General features: G+C 39.6%; 1 protein-coding gene across 2 annotated transcripts; it reads left to right on the top strand.

The window, feature by feature from the left end:
• The first annotated feature begins 18 nt into the window (after positions 1-18).
• sh3glb2a (SH3-domain GRB2-like endophilin B2a) lies at positions 19-25,861 on the top strand. Of its 2 annotated transcripts, XM_034117725.1 has the most exons (13): positions 19-68; positions 631-839; positions 1,363-1,504; positions 8,685-8,813; positions 12,052-12,185; positions 16,069-16,161; positions 16,259-16,270; positions 17,799-17,861; positions 20,058-20,081; positions 21,284-21,373; positions 21,543-21,643; positions 22,915-23,101; positions 24,303-25,861. In XM_034117725.1, the coding sequence occupies exons 2-13, from the start codon at positions 777-779 to the stop codon at positions 24,408-24,410; spliced, it is 1,146 nt and encodes a 381-aa protein (XP_033973616.1). In that variant the 5' UTR covers positions 19-68; positions 631-776; the 3' UTR covers positions 24,411-25,861. The 2 variants fall into 2 exon arrangements, with proteins under 2 accessions (XP_033973616.1, XP_033973617.1); XM_034117726.1 differs by lacking the exons at positions 19-68; positions 16,259-16,270 and having other exon boundaries at positions 497-839.
• The last annotated feature ends 282 nt before the right edge of the window (positions 25,862-26,143 follow it).

Genomic DNA, 26,143 nt, shown 5'->3' on the forward strand with positions numbered 1-26,143 from the left:
CTGCACCGGAAGTTCTAGTTAATGGTCACGAACTTCATGAGTAAAAAAGTGATCTTTCTACATCCATGGTAGGAGTAGTAGGCTGTCTATATTTTAAAACTGTCTTTGTATGGCTTTCTAATTTTTAATTTACATTGCTAATGCCGCTGCCTTGAATTTTGATACATTTGATGGGATGTTTAATAATCTTGGATGTACCCTGCCAGTTCCAATATGCAGTAACATTTACAAATGTCACTGTTATAGTTTTATCGTCAGTGTACATATTAAATAAGTAATTACAATTCCCATGTGTACATATAGCTGACTAATAAAGCTGACCACGAGAGGGCATTGACTATTGTGTGTGCGTCACTTACATTTAGTCGGACATTTACAGTCGGACAGCACGTTTCCGGGAAAATATTCCAAATAAATCTTAAAAGATTTGAAGCCAAAACGCTGTTTAATGGTGGCATCTGTTGGCCAACTGTTGGTATTGCATATTTAAAAATGAAAGGCAAGACCATAAGACTAATGTAACAGTTGCCCAAGCCTTGTGTTACTGCTGTAATTTATAAGATATAACGATATTTTTTCTAAAGAAACTCGCCTGTAGTCCAATGTTTTTCTTTTAAATGTATTTGTCAGAGCGATGCGTGTTTGACGCTCCTAGGGCCATGGCGGTCACGTGATCTTTGCCGTTTGCCTGCGTATGCCACAACATCCAGCCGTGTCGAGTGCTAGTAGTCTGCTTCGAGTCAGTGTATGACCACTAGCTAGCAGATACAAACATAATGGATTTCAACGTGAAGAAAATAGCCTCCGGTGCTGGAGTGTTTTTCACGCGGGCTGTCCAGGTAATGTAACCCTCGTGCACAGTAACATGGCTGTGGTTCGGCTGATGATGCTTCCTTTCATTTTGACAGCCAGCTGTAGTGACGCTACTCAGGGACTGCTGTTGGGGCAACGCGACCATGGCTATTGCCCTGACAAGCTAACATAACGCTACATATTAGCATAGCAGGAGGATACATTACTTGATATTCAGCTTAGAACAGTCAAGGCCTACGTTTTACTTTAATTAAACACAGGCTGTCCAAATACTGTTAGCCAGATAGGCGTTTACTTGTTAATGTAACGTTATATCTTAGGCCAAGCATGTGCAGGCTACCAGTCTCTAGTAAACCATTATCATAAATCAGTTAAAATACCTCAGTAAAACATGAAACGTTGTAAACTTAATGTGTAGACAAGTTTGAGGGTGACTGAATAATGAGCTGTCGTGAATGCTGTCCCTATGCTTTCATAATAATTGATGAAAGCTTGACGCTATGGAGAGTTGTACTTGTGTGTCAGTTTGGCTGTGTTGCTGTGCCTCAGTTCACAGAGGAGAAGCTGGGCCAGGCGGAGAAGACGGAGCTGGACGCTCACTTTGAGAACCTGATGATCCGCGCAGACTGCACCAAGCTGTGGACGGAGAAAATCTACAGACAGACTGAAGTCCTGCTGCAGCCCAACCCAAGTATGCCATCACTACAGCAGTCCTATCATTAGAGCTTTAAGGAGTATTCCAGAGAAGGCTACATATTATCTCCAAGCAGAACTAACACTCTGCTGAAGTTTGCAATTTCTTGTCAGATAATTGATTTGTTTTGCAGTTATTATGGGAAATAAGTTATAGACTGCATGCCCTCTGCAGTGTACATGTTATAATGACAAACACAAAGTAATTTATTTCACATAAATGGATCCCCCTGCAAACCTGTTGTTCAACTTCAGTAACAATTTTACCACATGACGTGAGGGCAGATTAGTCATCAGGTCTTACTCGTTCAACAAGCAGAGTGCTTCTGGTAGGGATCTTCCTATTGTGTATTAATATATAGCTCTGAGGTGCTGTAAACACTGATGATCCGAGTCCTGCTGCCCTCTGTATGCCTGCAGGACAGGTCCAGTTTTTTTTTTTTAAGTTGCTGCCGGTAAAGTTTAAATAAAAGTTAGGTTCATATTATAATTCACCAAAATGTAGTATGTATCCCTTGGGTATGAAAAACGTGTTGAATAATTTTTCTCATAAAATCTCAAGGCCAATGCTCTGAATATTCAAAATGTTCATCATTTTTTAGCTCCATGTTATCGCAGTCTTTTTCACTTCATTTTGTGACACAGTGTTGTCTCTCTGTGCACAAAGGCTGATAACTGTTGATCAGCAGAATATCTTAAACCGACGGCAGGAATGTGTCTTACGTTGCATGCTTGTGCATTGTCATGCACATGCACAATACACACTAAAGAATTACAAGCCTTAAACAACTTTAAATTATTCTCAAAGTAGGCACCTCTTACCACCTGTCAGTCAGCATAGTTGCAACACATCGTGCAAGAAGTTAGTGTCAGGTTATTTGTAAGAATGCCTATAATCAAAGAGGTCAAATACTAGGCATATTATTAATCATACTGTAGTAGGTTAACAGTGATATGGAATGACATGCTAGAGAATAGGGAACTCTAACATGTTACTTTTTGATTCTCCATGCTACAGTCGATCACACTGGTAAGTATTCTGCCTCCCTATTTTAGTGCTGTGTTATGGAAACCTCTCATGTCTTTGAGTTATTAGCCATAGTAATTAGTAATTGATTAACATAACATGATCTAAACCTATTCAGATATTGGTTTGCTGCAAAATACATGTTGAAGGCTCAGGGATGAGGATAGTGGCACACACTGATTGTTGACCGGAATATGCTGTACAGGACATTAGTATTGATGCATTATACCAAAGGGGTTTTTAATGGTTTAACCTTAGCCCACTTTTACGTTGCTATAAAGCTAAAGCATGATATGCTGGTATTCTGTCCGTATAAAAAAGAAGAACAAATGTTTATCCCTGGTTTTGGGCATTTTAGATTTGAGCACCTACAAACTTAAATACGCAATGAAACCTCTGTTGCATTCCGTCAAAAATCAATCCCTTTATGACCTCATCTCTTTTGAGTAAAAAACATGTTTTGCTGCGTGTTAACCATACAGTATGAGCGATTCTTAGAATGTTTTTGATTAAGCAGAACAACCTTGCAGGAGACAGGGGCCCTTAGAGCTGACCTGTATGGAGCCTCCACCATAACGGGCCGTCTCCACGGCAGCGTTAAAAAAATCTTGGAGGTGGGCGTATCTGAAGCTTGGGGATTTTTTTGCGATCAACCAATCACATGAATCTCCCGCCCGCGACATACGAAGCCAAAAAGCCCGAAGTAAACTGGATATAAACTCCCCAAAACAGGCGAAAACATACCACTGTCTCTGCCACCTCCCTCCATGCCTGGCTCCTCCGGTTTATATCCCGGTAGGTCTGGTCATAAAGCACCGGGTGATTGATTCGCTACCGCTAATTTCTCCTCCATTTTTTGGAATATGAGGAAATGATCTGCGGGATATCTCTCCCAGCATACACGCCGTTTGATTGGCTAGAGCTTGAACTGTCAGATTTGCGTACACGGGATTTGATTGGCTGACGCTTCCTCCTCAGCTTCAAAAGTTGAACATTGTTCAACTTTGGATCTTGAAAATCCTGAGAATCTCCGCTCGCCTGCCCACAATGCATTTCGGCGAAAGCGAAAAAAAGTGACGTCACCCCATTCAAAGTGAATGGGCAGAAGCGTTTCAAGATTTTTTAACGCTGCCGTGGAGACGGCCCGTAAGACCCAGATATTTTCTTTCAAACTAAACTTAAGTGTGGTTATGTAAACTCTGATCATGATCATTTGAAGGTATTTTGGTACCTCTCAAGTCTAATGCACATCTCACCCATATCACATTTATATCTTAAGAGATGGACACTGTTTGGGCTGAGTTGGAGGTTAATTAGACCGTAACATTTTTAAGACTATATTGTTAAGATAAGAGTTGCTGTGCAGACAGTATGTTGATGTTAATGAAATAAGTTAACATTTTGCTTTGATGGGTTTTTTACAGTAGTTTATTCAGTCGGTAGTGCTTGAAATTGATATACAGTGCTGCGCATCTGGAAAGTATTCAGACCCCTTCACTTTTTCCACATGTTGTTATGTTACAGCCTTATTTCAATTTGGATTAAATTCATTTGTTTTCTCAACATTCTATACACAATACCCCATAATGACAAAGTGAAACAAGTTTTAAAATAATTTTTGCAAATGAATTAAAAATAAAACACTCAAATATCACATAAACATAAGTATTCACACCCTTTACTCCAGTGGTTCTCAACTGGTCAGGCCTCGGGACCCACTTTTTCCTTTGTCAATCAATCGCGACCCGACATTTTTGAACCACTCAAATCTATTCAACAAAAAATCGTGCTGTAATATATATACGCTTTTCAGCATACATTATTAAAGTGAAGTACAGTGCATATATGCATATGGGGGGGGGTGCTAGTGGAGCACGCTCAGGTACTACTGCGGAGCGCATAAAGCTCAGCAGACTCTTCACGTTAACGAAGGATCACTTCTAGGCTACTGTCCCTCAGCTCCTGCCTCTCTGTTGGACTCTGTCGCAGCGGGGCTACTGCGCATTAAGGAGAAGGGTCCAGCCGGTGGAGGTTGAACCTGTAGGAAGTTGTAGGAAGTTGTACTTTCAAATATGGTCAGAAGAGAGCTCGCCCAACACGCTGACGCAAGGATATTTAATCAGACATGGAGGTTTACAGAGAACAGACAACAGACAATATGGCGCACCGAGTACAGGTAATTAACGTCTTGTGGATTTAGATATAATTACATACTATTTAGGTTCTCGGTTGTTTGTCGATTTGGCTGTTTAGCGCAGTATAATTGTGTTTATTTTGCTAATTTGTATTTTAAATATTCAAGTTAAAGGAATGGAAAACATAAATAATATATATGTGTATGCTAACTGAGCGAGCATGTCCTATTAGCATACATGCTAACTGGATGAGCATGTCAAGCTAAGAGCTAAGATATACAAAAAAAAATGTCAATGATGATCATTGTGAAGGGGTGTCCAGTAATAATATACCAAACTACAGGTTAATGTGAGATTCAGAAATTAGTTTTAAAAATCATGTTTTCATGTTATAGTAGGCCTACCTTACATGAACCTGTTTGAAACCTTAATGACCCCATGATGTGATTATTTATATCTTAAAACCTTTAACAACTATATTTAGATGTTCAGAAATATCTACATTTATGTATAAATACATGTGTAGCAGTTAGACAAACATAATTAATAGATCTCATTATTACCTATTTTATGTGTACTAAAAAATAAAGTTTACTAAGCCCCCTTTTTGTTTTAATTTATTAATTAGACAAAATGATTTGTGTTTAAAGTCATATACTGTTGTGTCTCAAACGGATAGACTAGATTATTAATTAATTTGCCTAATAGTTGCTTAAAATGCTTCAATAACATTTGCAATTCTTTTTTAATCTGCCATGTACGGTATCAATGTCTCTCAGCCACCGTAGTGTCGTGTCAGGTGGGCGTGTCGTGTACTTGCTGCGGCTGCAGCTAGACCATGGCCGTTTCTCAATCGCGAGGATATTGGCTTCCAAGCCAATATTTCAAGGATGCTACGTCATCAAGTGGCACAGCAGGACCGTTCCAATGTCCAGCATACTTGGAATTCCACCGAGGCCGCGTCCTTGGTTTGGGGGAAATTTCGAGGCTGCACATGGGTAGACTTCGCGTCCTTAAAATCCCCACAATGCTTTGCGCACGGACCAATTTCTCCAAATCTGTGGTGGAAAATGTAAGCCGGGGCCTCTCATATGACGCACACCTGCACACTTGCTAGCCTGTTCCACTCTGCGTTTTCCGAATGCCAGGAAGGATTCTTGCCTAGCTTCTGAAGGAAGTGACTCGGAAGACATGTGCTACCAAGCAAGCGTCCTCGCGATTGAGAAACGGCCCATATTGGCATTAAGCAGACTCTTCACAACGACGGATCACTTCTTCTTCAAGGCAGGGAAGGCTACGCAGTACGCAGTCTACTGTCCCGCAGCTGCTGCCTCTCTGTTGGACTCCGGTACTGCACATTACTCACGAGACGTTGTAAAAAATTAAATGAGTGGGGGGCGAATGCACTAACCACTCTGCCACAGTCACCCCCGTCGTGCGGGCCGGATGAGAATGTCTGGCGGGCCGGATGTGGCCCGCGGGCCGCCAGTTGGTGGTCACTGCATGCACAGCGTTAGAAAATCGGCCCTTCAAAATAAAAGTTTGCCTTTTTTTCCCAAAAAAATAAAAATAATTTTTTCTTTTTCAATTTTTTTTTCTTCACTCACACATATGCGACCCACTTGAAACGGGTCCACGACCCCCTTTTGGGTCGCGACCCACCAGTTGAGAACCACTGCTTTACTCAATACGTTGTTGAAGCACCTTTGGCAGCAATTACAGCCTCAAGTCTTCTTGAGCATGATGCTACACGCTTGGCACACCTATCTTTGGGCAGTTTCTCCCATTCTTCTTTGCAGATCATCTCAAGCTCCATCAGCTTGGATGGGGAGCGTCGGTGCACTCTGGAGCAGGTTTTCATCAAGGATCTCCCTGTACATTGCTGCATTCATCTTTCCCTTGATCCGATTCCTGACTAGTCTCCCAGTTCCTGCCGCTGAAAAACGTCCCCACAGCAGGATGCTGCCACCACCATGCTTCACTGTAGGGATGTTGTTGGCCAGGTGATGAGCGGTGCCTAGTTTCCTCCAGACATGATGCTTGGCATTCAGGCCAAATGTGGTTTCATCAGACCAGACAATTTGCTTTCTCATAGTCTGAGAGTCCTCTAGGTGCTCCATGGGGGCTTTCATGTGCCTTTTGCTGAGGAGTGGCTTCCTTCTGGCCACTCTACCATAAAGGCCTGATTGGTGGAGTGCTGCAGAGATGGTTGTCCTTCTAGAAGGTTCTCCCATCTCCACAGAGTAACACTGGAGCTCTGTCAGAGTGATCATCGGGTTCTTGGTCACCTCTCTGACTATGGCTCTTCTCCCCCGATGTTCAGTTTGGCCGGGCGGCCAGCTCTAGGAAGAGCCCTGGTGGTTTCAAACATCTTCCATTTGCAAATAATGGTGACCACTGTGCTCGTTGGGACCTTCAATGCTGCAGACATTTTTCTGTACCCTCTCCCAGATCTGTGCCTTGATACAATCCTGTCTCTGAGTTCTACAGACAATTCCTTGGACCTCATGACTTGGTTTGTGCTCTGATGTGCACTGTCAACTGTGGGACCTCATATAGACAGGTGTGTTCCTTTCCAAGTCATGTCCAATCAATTTAGTTTACCACAGGTGGACTCCAGTCAAGTTATAGAAACATCTCAAGGATGATCAGTGGAAACGGGATGCGCCTGAGCTCAATTTTCAGTGTCAAAGCAAAGGGTGTGAATACTTATGTACATGTGATATTTCTTTTGATTATTTTTAACACGTTTGCGAAAAATTCTTTAAAAAGGTTTTCTATTTGTCATTATGGGGTATTGTGTGTGGAATGTTGAGAACATTTTCTTTTTAAATCCATTTTGAAATGAGGCTGTAAAATAACAAAATGTGAAAAAGGTTAAGGGGTATGAATACTTTCCGGATGCACTGTATGTTGGTAGGATGAGGCTAAAGCTAATTTAAGCTACAACATACATGTTTACAATATACTAAGCATATACTGTAGCTTGGTACATCTTTGATCAGGAATTTAAGAATACACAGGCTAAGCACAGGGGGCTGAACACTTTTACCATAAGTCACATGTTTACATATTCATTTAGATGTTAGCTAATTATACATCCAGCCGGCACACCTAATTAACAAAAGTCCAAAAATTACCCCTATTACTTCTGATTTGTCTTCATTGACCCTGAACACAATAACTAGGTGTTCTACTGTGTTATGTTAACCAAATACCCCTGTAATTATTTAATGTTAAATAATTACTGAGTTGTCTATGGGGTTGTCTATGGGGGTTCATATTATTATAAATGTGTGAAAAATAAACCACAAAATAATAAGTATGAGCTACAAGAAGCTAAAATGTTATCATAATTAAGTGAGTGCAATACATCAGTGAGTAGTAGTTAACTACACTTAAGTGTGTTCTTTTTGGATATATATATCGTTCTTTTTATCAGTGGAAGGTAGGGCTGTGCGATTATGGCAAAAATCATAATCACGATTATTTTGGTCAATAATTGACATCACGATTATTAAATACGATTATTCATTGACTTTGAAAACATCAATTTATTGAACTTTAAAAAAAATACAAATAATAATTTGAACAGTATCTTATAACTGTTGATTACCCTGAACGTATAATTCAACTGAAAAACCAATAAATAAAATAAATGATACATTTATATTTACATTTAAATAAATAATATCAAAATAATAAATACCAATAAACAAGATCAACAAATATTTTGGAGCGCACTTCAACAAGCTAATAAACATATATAAATATGATAAATACATATAAATGAGATCAAATGTGTTGCAGTGCACTGTCACAACCTAGCAAAGCAAAATAATCGTTTTTTCCGATTATGTTGTTTTCGTAATTGTGGCAGGCCAAAATCGTAATTGCGATTAAAATACGATTAATTGCACAGCCCTAGTGGAAGGTGTAAATAAACGTATAAATCCAAACATTTATTTTTTCCTGTCTGTGCCGCAACTGAAAGCTCTTCTTGGCTCTCTGTGTAGGTGCCAGGATTGAAGAGTTCCTCTATGAGAAGTTGGACAGGAAGGCCCCCTCCAGAAATACCAACGCAGAGCTGCTGGGCCATTACATGCAGGACGCAGCAAAGGAGTTTGGTCCAGGAACTCCTTATGGTGAGTATGCATCCAATAAAAAAAAAAGTCCAGATATTGGTTAAGTGGAACATATGTAAAGCTTTCTAACTAGCATGGTTTAAATATTACAATTTAACCATCAAAATGAACACAGTATTATTAATGGGAAAAATAATTATCGTGCAATATACCAGTAGTAGATTGGGAACAAATGTGCAAAAATATTCGTGGAACATTATGTAAACCCATATGGGCTCTTTTTTTCGCCATGTTTTCTGGATTTTATGAGCTTGGGATATTCTTACTAGTTTCCTCAGCACTTTCTTTTTGTTTTTCTAATATTTTTCCACCCCATTTATACCAATTATGGTAGACTAAATCTAAATATTAAAAACAGCTTTCAGTAAAACACATTACAGTATTATTAACAGCACTAACTAAAGCTCCCAAAATGACCAGCTGCATCAACACCTGCCTAGAACAGATTGAACAAAAAAAGAACATAACCTTCACAGAGGTGAGATAAAGCTTGTAGGAGCCAATTAGAACTCCGGGTATAAAGGTTGGAACCACTGTTAGCTGATTCGGTTCCGCTGGAAGGTCAAACTGTTTTCAACACACACACACACACACACACACACACATACAAACACACACAAACACACACACACACACAAAGGTAAAGTTAGGTTACCAAAGTTGTTGGGTTTAAGTGTCATGTTGTGTGTGGTGTTGGAAAGCTGGTGCAAGCTTAATGGACAACACTTAGTGGAAATAAATGTTAAGTGTTCAATTGGAAACAATTTGTATCAGACTTTTATTCACCTGACAAGTTAAAGTGAGTGTCAATTACATACTGTACACAAGGCGGACCCTCAGTGACTTAAAGCGATAGCTTAGCGTCTTTAGAGCTGCTGTATCTCCATTAGTTTAAGTGAGCTCTGCAATGCATGAGGAACAGTTAAAGGTCCCATGTCATGGTCATTTCTACTGATCATAATTCCATTGTTGAGGTCTACTAGAATAGATTTACATTGTTCAATGTTCCAAACTCACATTGGTTTTCTCATACAGCATCTCTGTATAGTATGTGTATTCACTCTCTGTCCTAAACGGCTTGTTGGAGCTCCTGCCCCCCCCCTCCCTATGAGCCCACTGTGCTCTGATTGGTCAGCTTGCCCACTCTGTTCTGATGAGTCCACCACCGTTACAGCGGAACATCAGTGATTATGTGTTACAATGGCGTTTGCAATGCGAAAATGACACCAGCAATGACAAACAGATGAGAATGCTGCGTGGGGTCTGGGTGCCGTGTTGGCGGGACGTTGCAGGGCTTGCTGCTGTGGACAGTGTGAGCTGTATTACTGGGGCGTTTCCTGGTTGCTGCGTGGGGTCTGCAAGACAGCGAGACACCGCGGAACTCACCTAAACTCAGCCTGAGCACACACACACACACTCACAGCCTGGCTGAGTTCAGGCTGAGAAATCCGCGGAGCCACGGCTGAGAAAAGATAAGGCTGAGTGAGGGTGTGTGTGCGAGGAGCTCCATTTGGACCTGGGTATGGTCACGTCACTATACTCAGGAAGAAGAAAATGGAAAAAGAAAAATGTCCAACGAGGCGTTCTGGGGCAGCATAGACAGGTCTTTTCTGTGTTAGAGTTTTACTCGCTACAGGGTGTACTTTGAGGGTTTGTGACTCTGCAGACCGTTTACATGCATAAAAAGTTACATAACACACAAGGGGACGGGTAATAACCGGAAAAGCATGACATGGGACCTTTAAACATGTTTAGGAGTATTTTATAAATAATTTAAATATTTTCTATAACCAATTCTTAGCAGTAGTTTCATAAAAAAGCAAAAGCTTTCAAAATGAATGTTTAAAAGGCTTCACAATAAAAGGGCACTTTATGATGATCTAGTGTAGATGATATTCTCCTCTGATTTCTTAGTGATCTTTCTTTTTTCTATTCAAGTGTTTTCTATTTGCTCTCGACATAGAATAAGTGAGGAAGAAAGTGTTATTAACTTACGAAAAACTGTGTTGTATGTCTAAGGTCCATCCATCTCTCTCATGTTCACTCCACTGTGTGTGTCAGGCAGATGGATCAGCCCTCATCCGTGCTGTGCCAAATTAAAGATCATTTTGTTCTCAGAATGTCTACCTCGGGCAAAATTCATAGCTCAATCCAGAAATCAGATCGATACAAGTTTTAGAGCAAAACTGAATTTGTCTATTGTCACTGTCTGTTTATTCACTCATCATTTCATCTGAATGTGATGTATTTTCTGTAAACAGACTGTGGGATTGCTCTTTGTCTTGCAGAAAATGTCACACTCAAATATAAAGGCGTAGTTTAAATATAAACATTTACCAAATAGGGAGTAGGTGCTTCGCCTAAATGAGCTATTTACAAATCGTTTTGCAATATTTATAGATGGAACAGTTGCCCAGGTATTTTCCAACTGGTAAACACCACAAGTTATTTATACACTTTTACATTTGAGAGGCTAGAACCTGCTCACTGGATTAACGGTTGCAGCTAAAGTGAGGACTGTTGCCTCAATGCTAAGACGTTCCTTGTTGTTGACCTAACAGTCTTGAGATTGTTACATTGGTTGATGTGGTTACTATTTTATGAATAACATTTGAAGAATGCTCACACTCATTACAGAGGAATCCATGCGCTCTCTACGTGTCATTGTTAGGCCACAGTAACTCGGCTGCAGGCTTTCTATTATTCATGTGTAGGAAGAGCCACTGAAGCATGGTTCATGTGTTTTTACAAATTCTGACAGGTCATTTCAAAAGAGCATGTCTTCACAATATGCAGAGCCAAATAATTGACTCCTTGATCTTTTTAGAAAAAATGCGACAGGTATGACGGTATGATCAAAAATAAAGGGAAACTTCAACCCAGCGTTAAATTGTGTTTTTGAGTATCACTGATGAAGTCTGTCTGTCTTTTCTTTAGCCAAGAGAAGGTGTTTTTATATTATGATGACATATACACTCGTGTTTTCTTTGCTTTGAATCTTCTGATTCCATATTGGTTCAACAAAAGTAAAAAAATAAACATACACATTATTTTTATTTTATTCATTTGTGCAAGTTTTTTAGTAGAGTCAAGAAGTCGACACAAAGCATTTGCAGCACTCGGCTTATAGCGAAGCTTAGACTAGAGCAAAACACAGACGCTGCAGACTGAACGCCTGGGAGGAGAGGACATTTGAAATAAGGACTTTGTGGTGATTGGATGAAGTCTGTTCTTGCAGGGAGTACTTTGATGGAGGTGGGGGAATGTGAAAGAAGATTAGGAGCTGCAGAGAGGGACTTCCTCCAGACGTCTGCCATCAGCTTTCTCACCCCGCTCAGGAACTTTCTGGAAGGAGACTGGAGGACAATATCCGTGAGTCTGAAACATGACACATTACACCACATCAACATTTCTCCTTTTGAACTGATCAATTGTTCCATTTAGCATCTGAACCAATGGGTCTTTGTGATGCGAGTTGTATAGTGAGGGTTCTGGTTTTCCTTTTCCCATTGTTCGCAAGCTGTCTTTCTATCTAGCGTTTTAAAGGCTCTAGTTGGGATGTCTTATATTAGTCTCTCAGATATAAACCTAAGCAGTTTGTTGTCCAGAATGAAATCTTTATTGATTTATAGTTTATGAAGTCTAACTTATCTCCCCCAGTCTTGGTATAAGCTATGTACAGTAGATGCTTACGCTCACCGGACACTTTATTGGGTAGAACTTGCTAGTACCGGGTTGGACCCCCTTCTGCCTTCAGAACTGCCTTTATTCTTCGTGCTTTCATGTCGTTTACCCCAAATTCTGACCCTACCGTCCGAATGTCGCCACAGAAATTGAGACTCATCAGACCAGGCAACATTTTTCCAATCTTTTATTGCCCAATTTTGGTGCGCCCGTGCAAATTGTAGCCTCAGTGTCCTGTTCTTATCTGACAGGTGTGGCACTGTGAAAAATGTGCGGTCCTCCACGGACACATTGACCCATCCGTACTCCCAAAGAAAGAGGAGGGATGAGAAACTGCGACGCCATTGGCAGAAGGAAGAATGGAGAGAAACATGTAAAATAATACCATAAATCAAATGAAGAATACATTTGCAAAAATTGATAAAAGCCAATCTTAAAGGGGACCTATCATGCAAAATGCACTTTTTTATGTATTATATACATAAATATGTATCCCCAGTGTGTCAGGAGACTCACGCAGCGTCAGAAAATAAAACCCTCTCTCTTTTCCTGCGTATACCCAAATCTCTAAAAACGGGGGTACAACGGAGCTGATCCAGATTTGCATCCGATATGACGTAATATCGGCGGCGGACGCACAGCACTATCAGAAACATTGCTATCAGAAACAATGCCCGACTGTTTTGGACGTAATATGGTCGGTGTTTACATTAGCATCGCTAACACTCAGAGCTAACCTGTACTAGAGAGCATGTGTGTGAAGAAGCAGGAAATGAAAAGGAACTCACTTTGTGGTATAACCGGCAAGAGAGAAAGCCTTTGAGCTCCATACTGTTTCAGAAATAATCCTTGATCTAATAATCCTTGCGTTTCATCACCGCAGCATTTTAGACAGTATCTGGCAGGTCCCGCATGAGCCGGCATAAGCTCCGCCCCCTCTTATTTTGAATTATTTTCAGTAAAAAAAAAGAAAAAGCTTTATTTTATTTTATTTTTATTCAGCCTTTATTTATACAGGTGAAAATCTCATTGAGACACAGGGTCTCATTCTCAAGAGAGACCTGTTTATACCCAGAATCAGCACTTTTGTAACAGGAAGAGAAATAGAGGGATATGAGGCATGGCTAGAATGGGTGATCTGTTTTTGTACCAAAACACTTCATAGACATGTTTTTTATATTTTTTTATATATCTGAGACGTATGCTATTGCCTAAAAATAGCATGATAGGTGACCTTTAAAATGATTAAACAAAGACCTGTTTGTTACTCCTGAGTGCACACAAAAACAATTACTTGGATAAATAAATAACTACAGATATGTTATTGAAAACCACCTCGAATATGTTCTCTTTTTTTATGAAATGTATTCACTTCAATGATGCGGTAAACAGAAAGACAGAATTACGTCTAAACTGACGCGTTTTGTATTTATATAGGTTGTATACAGTAAATACGAGTGCATGGTTTTATATACTATATACAGTAATTATGTTAAAATGTAGAACTTTGTTTTTGAACGGTCCTTTACAAATATAGTGGATTATTATTATGCCTTTCGACAAAACTTGACGGGTCGCTCCTAAAAAATAAAAGGTATGGAAACTAATTCCACCATGTATTTGGTCAATTGTACAGCTGAACACAACACATCTGTTTTATTTCCTTTAAGTGGTGGATAGAGTTGCTGCGGGGGGTTGAGATGCACAGGCTGCAGTGGAGACGCACAGCTGATTTGACAGCTGGAACACAAACCACCAAATAAATTGAAATCTATTTTGTAAACAAAGTTCCAACTCAAGGTTCAAGGTTCTTTTTTTTGTCATACGAACATAGCTACAGTGTAGTTATGCCGATGAAAATCTTAGGTCACAGGCTTTTCCAACAGTGCAACACAATAACACCTGCCTGTTTTTAAATCGCTTCTTAAAACCCACCTCTTCTCCTTAGTGTATTAACATCTTTTAGAGCGTTGCTTTTATTGCTTTTAAATTGTCTATTGTTTTAACTTGTACTTTTATGGTGTGTGTGAGCTGTGCTGTGTTACTTTTTGTATGTTTCGTTTTGTTTATTTGACTGTAGAGCACTTTGGTCTGGAGGTTTAAAGTGCTCTATAAATAAAGCTGTATTGTAATACAGATAAACAGAAAAATATAGTGCAAGTAAATAGTAAATACAAAAAGAAAAATAGTTTAAAAAAGTGAAATAGTGCAATAAGAGTCTATATGCAAGTTATTGGAATGATATATTAGATAAATAGATAAATAATTTCTAAGTAGCAGATGAATGTTATGGATGTTGTTTCAACAGTTCAGGTGTTTAGCAGTCTTATTGCCTGTGGTATGAAACTGTCCTGAGTCTGGTGGTTTTAGTCCTGATGCTGCGGTAACGCCTGCCAGACGGCAGCAGACTGAACAGTTTGTGGCTGGGGTGATGGGGGTCTTTTATAATCCGGAGGGATTTCTTCCTGAGCCGCTGGGAGTAAAGGTCCTCTATGGATGGCAGCTCCGTCCTGGTGATGTGCTGTGCAGTTTTCACCACCCTCTGTAAAGCCTTACGATTGAGGGCGGTGCAGCTGCCGTACCAGGCCGTGATGCAGCCAGTCAGGATACTGTTTGTAAATACATGTGCAAACCCAGCTTGGTTGCACTTGGCTTACTATCATTTCCTAAAAGGGAAGAACATTACGTTACATCTGAGTTACCATGTGCGTCCGGCAAACCTGTTGTGACATTTTAAATTTTGTAGCTGTTCTGTCGGCTTTTCCTGCGATCTTCTTCATGCAATCAGTCTAAATTAATATTCATACAGGACATTTCTTTGACTATGTATAGGCAAATAAGGGCGTTACTTTCAGCCCGCAAAAGCTGTGCCGCTTTTCGAGTTGATAGTGATTTATAAAGGGAAACCAAACCGCGGAGGACACGCGTCCACACTGTTTTGTATATCAGAATATTTTTGTGAGTAAGCACTTCCTTTGTTCCTACGTACGCCATCTTTTCACGTGAATCCTACGCACATTTTTATGAATGAGCCCCAGGTCCTCTTCACCATGTCTCCATGCCTAAATGCATGTAGACATGAGGATGAGAAAAAAGAAAGAGCTTTTTGAACATTAAAGCACTTTAGACACTAAATACTAATATGATTCGCAAAATGATCATCTTTAATAACCTCTTGACCATGTCTACCCACTGATTATATCATTTTAAAGTGATTGAAGTAGTCATGTTGAGTCATGAGGATGGGCTTTTATAATACATTTCTAAAAAGTATCTTTGAGAAGTTCGGTGTCCCCACCAGACAGCAATACTGTTCTTTGGGTCTGAACAATGGAAGAGTTGGTAACAATAGCCTGGCAGAGGTTGAATCTGTATTTATATTTTTGTGTCCATGATTTTTTTCTACAAAGGGTATAGAAAACCAGTTTGAGACAAAGTAAAGAGTTCCACAGGTGCAAGGCCTTATTCCTGTCAAATTTGAACGTGGCCACCAGGGGTCAGCATGGTTGCTTTACTCGTGCTGACCCCCGGTGGACAATATTTTCTCACTGTGCCATTGTGTGTATTTCAGAAAGAACGGCGTCTTCTGGAAAATCTTCGCTTGGACCTTGATTCCTGTAAGACCCGTCTGAAGAAGGCCAAGGCGGCTGAGGCCAGGTCTGCGGTGAGTCCTCGCGCAGCCACATCCCCTTTTAAAATGTACTGAAAGTGTTGCTGGCATTAACCATGACTAACCCTCTGTGTGTTCATAACCTTTGCAGTGTGACGGGGAAGTGAGTATTAAATGTGGTTTTAAGGTCTTTCAGTGTGATGCACATGTTGGGTTGTTTTTCCTTTTTCACTTGTTCTGAATTAATTATGTGTTCCATGCATTTATTGGTGACAAAAAAATATTAATCATCGGTAAAAAAACAAAGCAATGGACTGGAAAAACAACTTCGACCTGAAGTTGACACTTTGCAGAGAAAGCTTTAAACTTATTGAAGAAAATGTTACTTCATTATTGGACAATTATTCACTTATAGTCTCTATGACTGTGCTCTGTTTGGTATGCATATGTAACCTGAATATTTATCAAATGTAACTTTAATAGAAATATGTTTTCTGAACAGTTCTTTATATTGCTGCTGTGAATAAAATATGGCAGCTAAAGTGTGAAGGCATCTGTCGGAAAAATATAATAAAATCTGGTCAATAAACAAAAACTACAGAAGGTGCACATAAAGCCAATACAGAGCAAAGAGGACTGTGGAGAAGTGTCCAATACAGCCCCACTTTGAAAGACCAAAAAGCACTTTGAGTCATTCTGGGCCCTCACAAGTCTTCAGACTGAGAACACACGTACTACATGGTGTGTCCAGCAGGTGGCTGTGCAGTACCTTCAGCCACAGCAGCAAGGAGTTTGGGTTCCTTACACATTGTAATGAATCCTGCACAACATTCTATTTGAGTTGTAAGCTTTGTTTCTATTGCTCAGGCAGAAACCTAGCCATATGCCAAGAAAAGAAGATTATAATTCATCATTTTCTTCCCATTTTTACTTTGTTCTATGAAAACTAGAAAAGTCTGACTTGTATTAGCAGTTCTGTTTTCAGAATGACCATAGCAAAGTCAAACATTTTGGTGACTGCCACAGTCAGACTTTTGCTACGTTTATGCATGTTAGCATGTGCATGACAAAGCACTGCTTAGGGCTAAAAATAGAAACAAGACCTGTTTGCAGTGTCTGAGTCAAGTCAGTGAACCGGACAGATTAGTCACTAGTTTCACTGGTGCGAATGTTTACACACAGTTGTGTTGCATCATTTCTCTGCACCTTTCTTTTATGATTTCAGACACACCCAATGTTAAAATGTGCTGTCAGGTGTTAACAGGTATGCAACCACCCCCACGGCTTTGTATTTCTAAATCAAGAACAAATTGGAAAGCTTGTATTTAACTGTTTTAAATTAAAGAGAAAAATACAATTAAAGTTATCTTTGCGAGACTTTCTGACTTCTATTTAAGAAATGGACCACATAAATGACTTTACACTCATATCATACAATAGATGATATTAAATGATTCACTTTTGTATGAATATTCTGTAAAAACTGAAATCCACCCAGTGTTACTAATGCACAGATCGTATACTGTTCCATGTCATCTTACAGTGTAACTCACCAAGATCATTGTTTTATTTCTGCTGAGCTTTCTGATTGTTGTTTTTTTCTGCATTGCTCGATTCATATCATGTGCCAAAGTGTGGTCCCATGTATAAACTGAGAACACAGTAGTTTGAATACTTTACTGTTTCTGCAGACGGCTCCAGATTTTCAGGAGACCAGACCCCGAAACTATGTGCTTTCTGCCAGTGCATCTGCGGTAAGGAGTGATTATTGTAAAACAATCCTGGAAATGTTAAATAATCTTTTTAGAATAATGAAACCACTTCGGGATCAATGTGCACATTCAGAAACAGAGTGCTTTCAAACATCCTTCAGTACTGTACATCTGCATTCACTTATTGTAAATGGCTCTGAATCGGTGCTTTATTACTGTTCATGGTCCGGATGTGGTAACCTCAGAGTTGCACTCCTGACCTCTGTGTCTGATTTATGCAGGAATGCTAAATGTTGGCCAACCCTCCACATCAATGGTCTAGCAGAGCAGAAGGATGTTGTTCATTAACCAAAAACAAAACAAGACAGAGAATCTGCCATGGGAGTAGGAGGGTTAAAGGAAGTGTGTTTTGGGTTAAATGAAATATGCTGTATATAATGACCTACTATGCTCCTCCTCTACTCCTATGCAGAGATTAGCAGTTGTAGTCAGTATACCACACACACTCGCACATATTGTCCATAAGAACGTCATTAAAAAAAATATGTTCCTCTTGAGCAACATGGAGCTGTAAATATTATGACTAAGTGCAAGTTACCGTAACAATCCCTCTTACTCAAATCGTTTTATAATTAGTGTGGGGGATTCACTCATCCTAAATTGACTCAGTGTACACCACAATGAGGGGTCACCCATAGCAACTCAGCCTTTCAAACTAAATATGTGACCATTAAGAACCTGTTAAGCCCCAAAGACCCCTTCGGCGGGTCTTTTTTTTCTTTTTTCACGACACTGTGTCTCAGGGCATCTTGATATTTAAAAACCTATTAATGTGTTATACCAGATTAACGGGAAGAATCTCAGCTAACTGACGATACGAACCATTTTTACCAAAACAAAACACAAGTCTCATAAGAAGCATCTAAATGACCCCTGAGCGTAAAAATGCTAACGCATTTGGCACAGAACTCAAGATAAAGATACCCTTATTACTTATCGTAACTGCACATACAAGATATCCGATTAAAGCTGAGACTCCACAGATTATATAGGTATAGTATCATCACTGAGCGATCAGAACTCGCGACAGGGAAAGCAAACACAGACATCACAACACGTAGCATTACGGAGCAAAAACGGGACATCGTCTCACCTTAGCTGTTATTCTGATCAAAAGTCGTGTTCAATGGCATTAAAACGATAAAAACGCTGCTGAGGTCCATATCCATAGGTTATACCAATGTGTCTGTCACTTTGAAAAAATTATTTATAATCCATAATTCAATTTATATGTAAAAATCGGAGAATATAAATTAGCTGCTAATGGTAGCCACCAGAGTTATCGCAGCTTCCGGTTTTGGCTACGCGTCACTCTCACTCCTCATTTGGTAACCTGTGTGTGTATGTGGGAGTTCCCCTCGATTCCATTGGCTCTAGCGGTTAGAAAGAGATGTCAATCATCAAAATCGAGCAAGGGGGGCCAGAGATATGGAAAATCCACCCAAATGACCCCAGAAGTGGGGTTTTTTGGCTAAATCTCTCTAAAAAGGTCAAATGTCACTTGTTTTGCATCAATCTTGATACAGGGTACTTATTATATGTTGTACTTTGGATTCCTAAAGCTTTTAGTCTACTAACCCATCATCCAAGGGTAGTTTTCACTATAAGTAAAAAATAATATTTGGACGGACACTATAATTTACAGTTTTTTACTATGTTCAATCTGAATTTTCTTTAAAATAAAAAACATCTATATTGATTCTGACTTTTCTACATCCAACTCACAGGTTTATCATTACTTTGAGAATAGAGATTATTAATTTAACCCTTTTAGAAGTGTAGTTATGGTCATTTGTTCTGGAAATGTCATTTTCGAGCCTGAGACTTGAAAAACAGGCTCGGGCCAGATATTTTGTGTAGCACAGACGCAAACAGAAAACAGAGAGCAGCAGCTGGTTGGATCATTTCATAACTTAATCATCTAATTAACCCCTTTCTCATTGAAACAAAGTCATCTCCAAATAAGTAAAGTAGTGGCAAAATGATATTTCAGTGTGAATATCAGGCCAAATACAGCGTTAATCCAAAAGCATTGTTTGCCTTTATTGACTATCAGAATACATTCTAAAGACATATTAGCCTACCAGTAATGAGAGAGGCTTCTGGGAATAAAACAAATAACCTTGTTATGACTTCTGTTTTTCTCTTCTTCTTTTTTTGTATGCTTTGGTCTCTCAGCTCTGGAGTGAGGAAGTGGAAAAAGTAAGTACATGAATGTTGTGAAAGTGAACTTGGTTTAGATTCCCAGTCTCCTGGCTTCAGGCCTCAGTGTGCTCTTGCAGTATTTAGTCCATCCATCTCTAAAAACAAAACTGCTTGTACCTTTAATTGGCCACACTGATTTCACTTTTGCACCAAGGCCCGGGCCCCAAAATCAGTTTCAACAGCGGCACCGACACTCTGCCAGGCAGCACCAGGAACCAGAGGCCCTTGCATCAGAGGCTGGGCATTTTAGTTGAGCAACCACAGTTCATGAACTGTGGTTGCTCAACTAAAATGCCCAGCCTCTGACAAGCCTCTGACAACTTTTTAATTGGGACATGTCCCGATTAAAAAGTTATCATAGAAGCAGCAGTGTTGAGATTGAAAAGTGGCAAGAATGCAACCACACATATTTCTACACATCATTAAACAAACATGCATGTGACATTATATACTATACATCTGATATATAATAATAATAATAATAATAATAACCTGCTATCATTGTGGCTAGGCTAACAGCATCCATGTTTACATTATTTACTGGCTATGTTTTGCCGTACATTGTCAATTCTGAAAATAACATATATATATATTTGGGGGGAAATATGCATCAGGGGAAGCCAATGAGAGAGTGAATCACTACTTTCAAGCAGCTGGAGTTAGGAAAGGATGTACGGTTCAGAACTGGGTCGCTAGTTGAACCAACTGTTAAACAAATGAACACATTTCAGTGGAAAAGTGCTATAAAATGCTATCCACAACAAACTGTTTTTGGTGATGAGACACACTCTAATGGGGCTTAATACATTGTAAAACATCTGACACATTGCAGTTCTGAAGCAATTTGTTTAAGCATACTGAGGCCTTAATTTGCACCCTATGGATCCAGCTCCGGTTTACTCTGTTCTGGACACAAAGTTACAAACAATTCAGCAGTATGTTTCTTATAAATGTACCTTGGTGTAAATTACACAAATGAGTATCTTCTTTTGGTAATAGGGCATGGAAAAATGTGAGACTTCATCACATAAATCACCAGGCCTATCAGGTTATTATTGTATTGTCAGCCTTTCGTTATTCATTATCATTGCTAGTCATAGTTATGCATGTCGCTAAAGAATCAGGACTTGAGATGTGGAAATGATTTAAAGAAAAACAAAGAAGGAAATATGTCACTGATATTTTCCCTTCTGTCCCAGGCCGAGCATGAGCTCAGAGTGGCCCAAACTGAGTTTGATCGCCAAGCAGAGGTTACACGGCTGCTCCTGGAGGGCATCAGCAGTACACATGTAGGTCTGACACACACACACACACACACACACACACACACACACACACCACACACACACACACACACACACACACACACACACACACACACACACACACACACACACACACACACACACACACACACACACACACACAGTGAATAAGAGACGTGTTGTCTGTCTGCAGGTGAACCACTTGCGCTGCCTGCATGAGTTTGTGGAGGCCCAGGCCGCCTACTATAAGCAGTGTGACTTCCACATGAAAGAACTACAGAAAGAGCTGAGCAGGTGAGAGTCACATGGTACAGAACGGACAAATGTCGTGGGATTCACTGGGTCAGTCATTTTTATACAATGAAAATAAGCAGTCAACTTCTAGTGTGATGGGATCACGTTCCTAACTGAGAACTCTTAACAAAGAAGCAGCTTGGACTTCCTCAGTTCTACTGTTGTCTGATTCTGTTATTTTTGGTTTGGTCAAATCTTAATGAATCCCTCTCATTGCCTCCTGCCGTCAGTTGTGATGAGAACGTGTGAGTATGGCTCGCCTCCTGTGTGATCTTTCTTTGTGTGTGTTTTGTGTTCTGACACACATTGAATTGCTTTACAATGCTTCTCAAATTCATATTCAACAAAAAGGGCTGCAGACTGAAAATCATTGCATTAGGATAATTTCCCAATTATGGAACAGAATGAGATAGAGGTCCTTGTTGGCTTTGCCAATGAGTTGTTCCTTATTTCCCTGACCATAAAAGGATCTTTGCCCACCTGCAGCAAACCAGCAGGGAATGCACAAAAGGTGGGGTTTTCTCAAATAAGGCAGTGAAAAGAGAGTTGCACAGAAAACTTGTTAGACTTGGTGCCTGTTTCTTTCCGCTGCCCCTTTGCTGCTCTTATCAACAAGAGCAAAATATATAAAATATCGCGAAGGAAAGGTTATCACCGGATGATGATTAAAATGTAGACAAACTATTCCATAAAATATATATATTTTATATAAATATTTTATTCTAACTAGTTTTATTCTACCTTCTATTGGACATTTTACTTTAACTTCTTGTTTATATGAATATCTTAATTTGATTGAATATTTGTATAATGCACATTGTCACTTGTGATGTTTAAATATTTGTATTCTATCTTTTTAAACTTTGATTTTATTTCATTCTAAATGTCTCAAAGCCCAATTCCCCCCCCCGGATACTTCAAGTCTTCTGATTCTAATATCAGATTGATGTGTTATAAATGTCCTTCCTGCTGCTAATGCAGGTGATAAAGATCAACACCCACAGTACAGCACAGTCCACTGTGGGCCTGTAGATGTCCTGCAATTGAAATAGTGTAATAATTGTGTAGGACTCAAGTTTTCTCATCAGCATTGAGTTTTGATGGAGCATGACTAATCATTTCTTCAGCCTGCGGTGTCATATGTTCCAGTGTAGACGTACTGAAGCATAACTCAAGATATGTTTGGTTTTCGGCTGTTGTGTGATGCTGTTTGTACTATTATTGTGTTCTTTTTGATCCAATATGCATGTTCTCCGCCTGCTTCCCCTCAGGCTTCCCAATGCGTTTGCACTGAGCTCCACTCACCCTGCAGCTCCGGCATCAGAAGGCAGCCCACTGGAGACGGACACTCTGAAGATAGAGGAAGTCCAGGCCCCGGCTACAGGGACCCGTAAGGCCAAAGTTCTTTATGATTATGATGCTGCTGACTCCAGCGAGCTCTCCCTTCTAGCTGACGAGGTAAGATTTCATCATCAACTGCAGCTGATGTGTTGAAAAATGGCCACAAGCCAGAAATGTCACTATGCTGATAAGGGATGATCCTTATATTAGCCCCACAGCCGGGAGTGTTAGAGCAGCCGAAGGGACAGTGGCCCATTATCCAGTGTACCGGGTTACTGGAACTCTCAGTCTGCTATCTTAGATCTGACATCATATGCCCATGCTTTTGTGAAGACACAATGTAGTCACGCAAGGCAGGTACAATTTGAACGAAGGTTTATAAATTGATCGACCGGTCCACTATCGACTTGAGTATTAAAAAGTAAATGCTGCATTCAAAATGAAGTTACACACCTACAAACCATGGTCTAAAACTTCAGACTTCCTTCATCTGCTGGCATAATGTAGTTAAACCTATTTGTACATGCTCACTGAAAACTGCGTTTCAGCATTATCCCCTGTTGTAATTAACCTTAGCATAGTTCAATAATAACAATATATACAAATAATGATGATAAGTCAAGTAAACGATATTCAAAGAATATGTATCTGTCTGTTTTTGAAGAGACTGTATACCATGGGTGTCCAAACTACGGCCCGGGGTCCGACTGCAGCCGTGATCCATATTTAATTGGCCCGCAGCTAATTCTTAAAGTCTAATGGAATATGGCCAACACATGAAACTTCTAATATTGTACTTCTTAAATATATATGTTAACATATATTGCACAGTAGTATTCATGTGTTAATACTAATATTTGTTAGAATTTTTTCTAACAAATATGAGTTGATAAAAAAAGGCCCAATAACTTATTTCCATAACCAGCTTGAAATATACCCTTCCTATTTCCCCTTATTATAATCAATCTGAGGTGTCTGATTTAAGGGAGGAGCTGCAACACTGTTAGTAACTAAATAAATGAAACCCTCTGGAGAGCTGGGATGGAGGCAGTTTGTTTCTTAAAGCATATTCAACTATCATATTGCTCTAGTCCGTATTGCGATTTTGTTCAAATGTTGGTTAATGTGCAGCCTTAATTATAACACCCTGACAAGCACATGGCACTATACCATCCCCCACTTGTATTGTCTGAAATGACATTTTCTCCTTGTTTCTGATAATGCCATGTTCTAGGGCCTCCTTTCTCCCCGTTATTTTGGCTCTAGCCATATACCTTGAAGATAAGTCTCATCAGTGACCATGCACTCTGTGTTACAGCTCATCACAGTGTACACAGTGCCAGGGATGGACTCGGACTGGCTGATTGGAGAGAGAGGAAACCAGAAAGGAAAAGTGCCTGTCACATACCTGGAGCTCCTCAGCTAAACAACACAGATGCACTGACACACATTACACACATACCATTGACTCATAAGTGTGTGTGATTACTACTGAAGCCATGGTATTTCATTTGCTTATTACATTTGACACCAACCTGTAAGTTTAAACATCACAACTCCTCAGTAAGCATTAGCAAAAAGTGTTTAAACACACACTCCCATCCCCACTCTGGAGACATTGTTACAATGTGTGCAGGAGAATCAACATTCCTTTTGGATCTGTTTGGTTGATCATTATGAGGATTTTCTCCCTTTTCTTATTTATTAACTATTTATTGTTGTGCATCCCAATAGTTCATGTAGACCTGTCGTACTGTCATTAGGGGGATTTCCATCAACATTTGAATGTGACTCCATAGACCTCATGGAGTTTGTCTTCAGAAGCAGCAGTGGGATCAAACTTGAACACATGATTCTCCTGATAAAGGGCTGATGTACTTTTGTCCTGTCTTGTCTTGTCCTCATTAAGAAGTGAAAACAAAAGTGGACAGAACACAGATTGTTGACAGACGCTTCCTTATTGTGTTGTGTTTCCTTGTGAAGTTTCCTGAAACTACCAGGTGTATTATTAATTTATAAATGCAAATGAAAGATGTGACTTCTTCCTACTTTGCTGCAGAACTACATTCTGTTCCTCCCTGTTCTTCCAATACGACATGAACAGTAAAGCATGTCTTGTATCTTTTGCATCCTGAAAAAACAAATGACATCTGCTCGCTAAAGAACACTAACAGCAGATAAAGTTTTTCATGGAGGTTTTTTTTTGCATCCTGTCATCCTCAACTCTTTGAAAACAGATTTGCCTTAACTGCTTTTGAGATGAATGTAATAACTGTGTTATCTAAAGCCATCGAGTCATGTCACTATTGTTTTGATTAGACTTCTTTTGTGCCTGGCGCACCTTTCCACAGCACTGGATGATGAATTGATTGAATTTTAAACACCATTTAAAAAAAAAAAAAAAAAAACATTAAAAATCCTCCCCTGCCCTAACTGCCTTAACATGATGAGAAAGAACTGCTAAAGGCCAAAAATGTGCTTCTCTCAACAAAATGTCTGACACTTGTACACGACTGCATGCAAGACTGCAACTACTTTTAAGCACGTGTGTGTGTGTGATTTTTGTTTGCCCGTTTTGTGTTTTCTGAGTTAACCACGATACTGTTTTGTCGCTGCCTTGTCTGTTTATACAAGTGTCTTCTGTCTTAGTGCTGCATATGCTCCAGCAGCCTGTCCGTAAGACATTGTCTTGTAAGACATTTTCTGTTCAAAAATGTTTTTACTTATACTGACTGTTGTGAGTCTGTTTACCTCATATTGTATTATTATTATTATTATTATTATTATTATTATATATTTTGTCAAAATATGTATTGCCCCTTCCTTACCCATGCTCAATGAATGGATAGTATTGAACTTAATAAAAAGTAAGATTTACTTGGATCTATTCACTTTCACAGCTGCTATATTTATTTGTCATTGACAGCCAAAAACACACTATGTTCTCTCTCTCTTATGTCCTGATCCATTTATATAAAAATCTGTCTGTAAGTCCACCGTTTCATGCCAGCCTCAGTGAGAGCAAGGAAATCCTGTAATTGTTAGGAGGCATAGCCAGAAATGAACTTGATCTTCATGCAGCTGACTGGAAGTTCCACAAGCCTGTGAGAATGTGGTTGGTTTGAGTGGAGCGGGGGAATAAATGAAAGTGACGGTGAT

This window comes from Trematomus bernacchii, unplaced genomic scaffold, assembly GCF_902827165.1.
Source record: "Trematomus bernacchii unplaced genomic scaffold, fTreBer1.1, whole genome shotgun sequence".
NCBI lineage: Eukaryota > Metazoa > Chordata > Actinopteri > Perciformes > Nototheniidae > Trematomus > Trematomus bernacchii.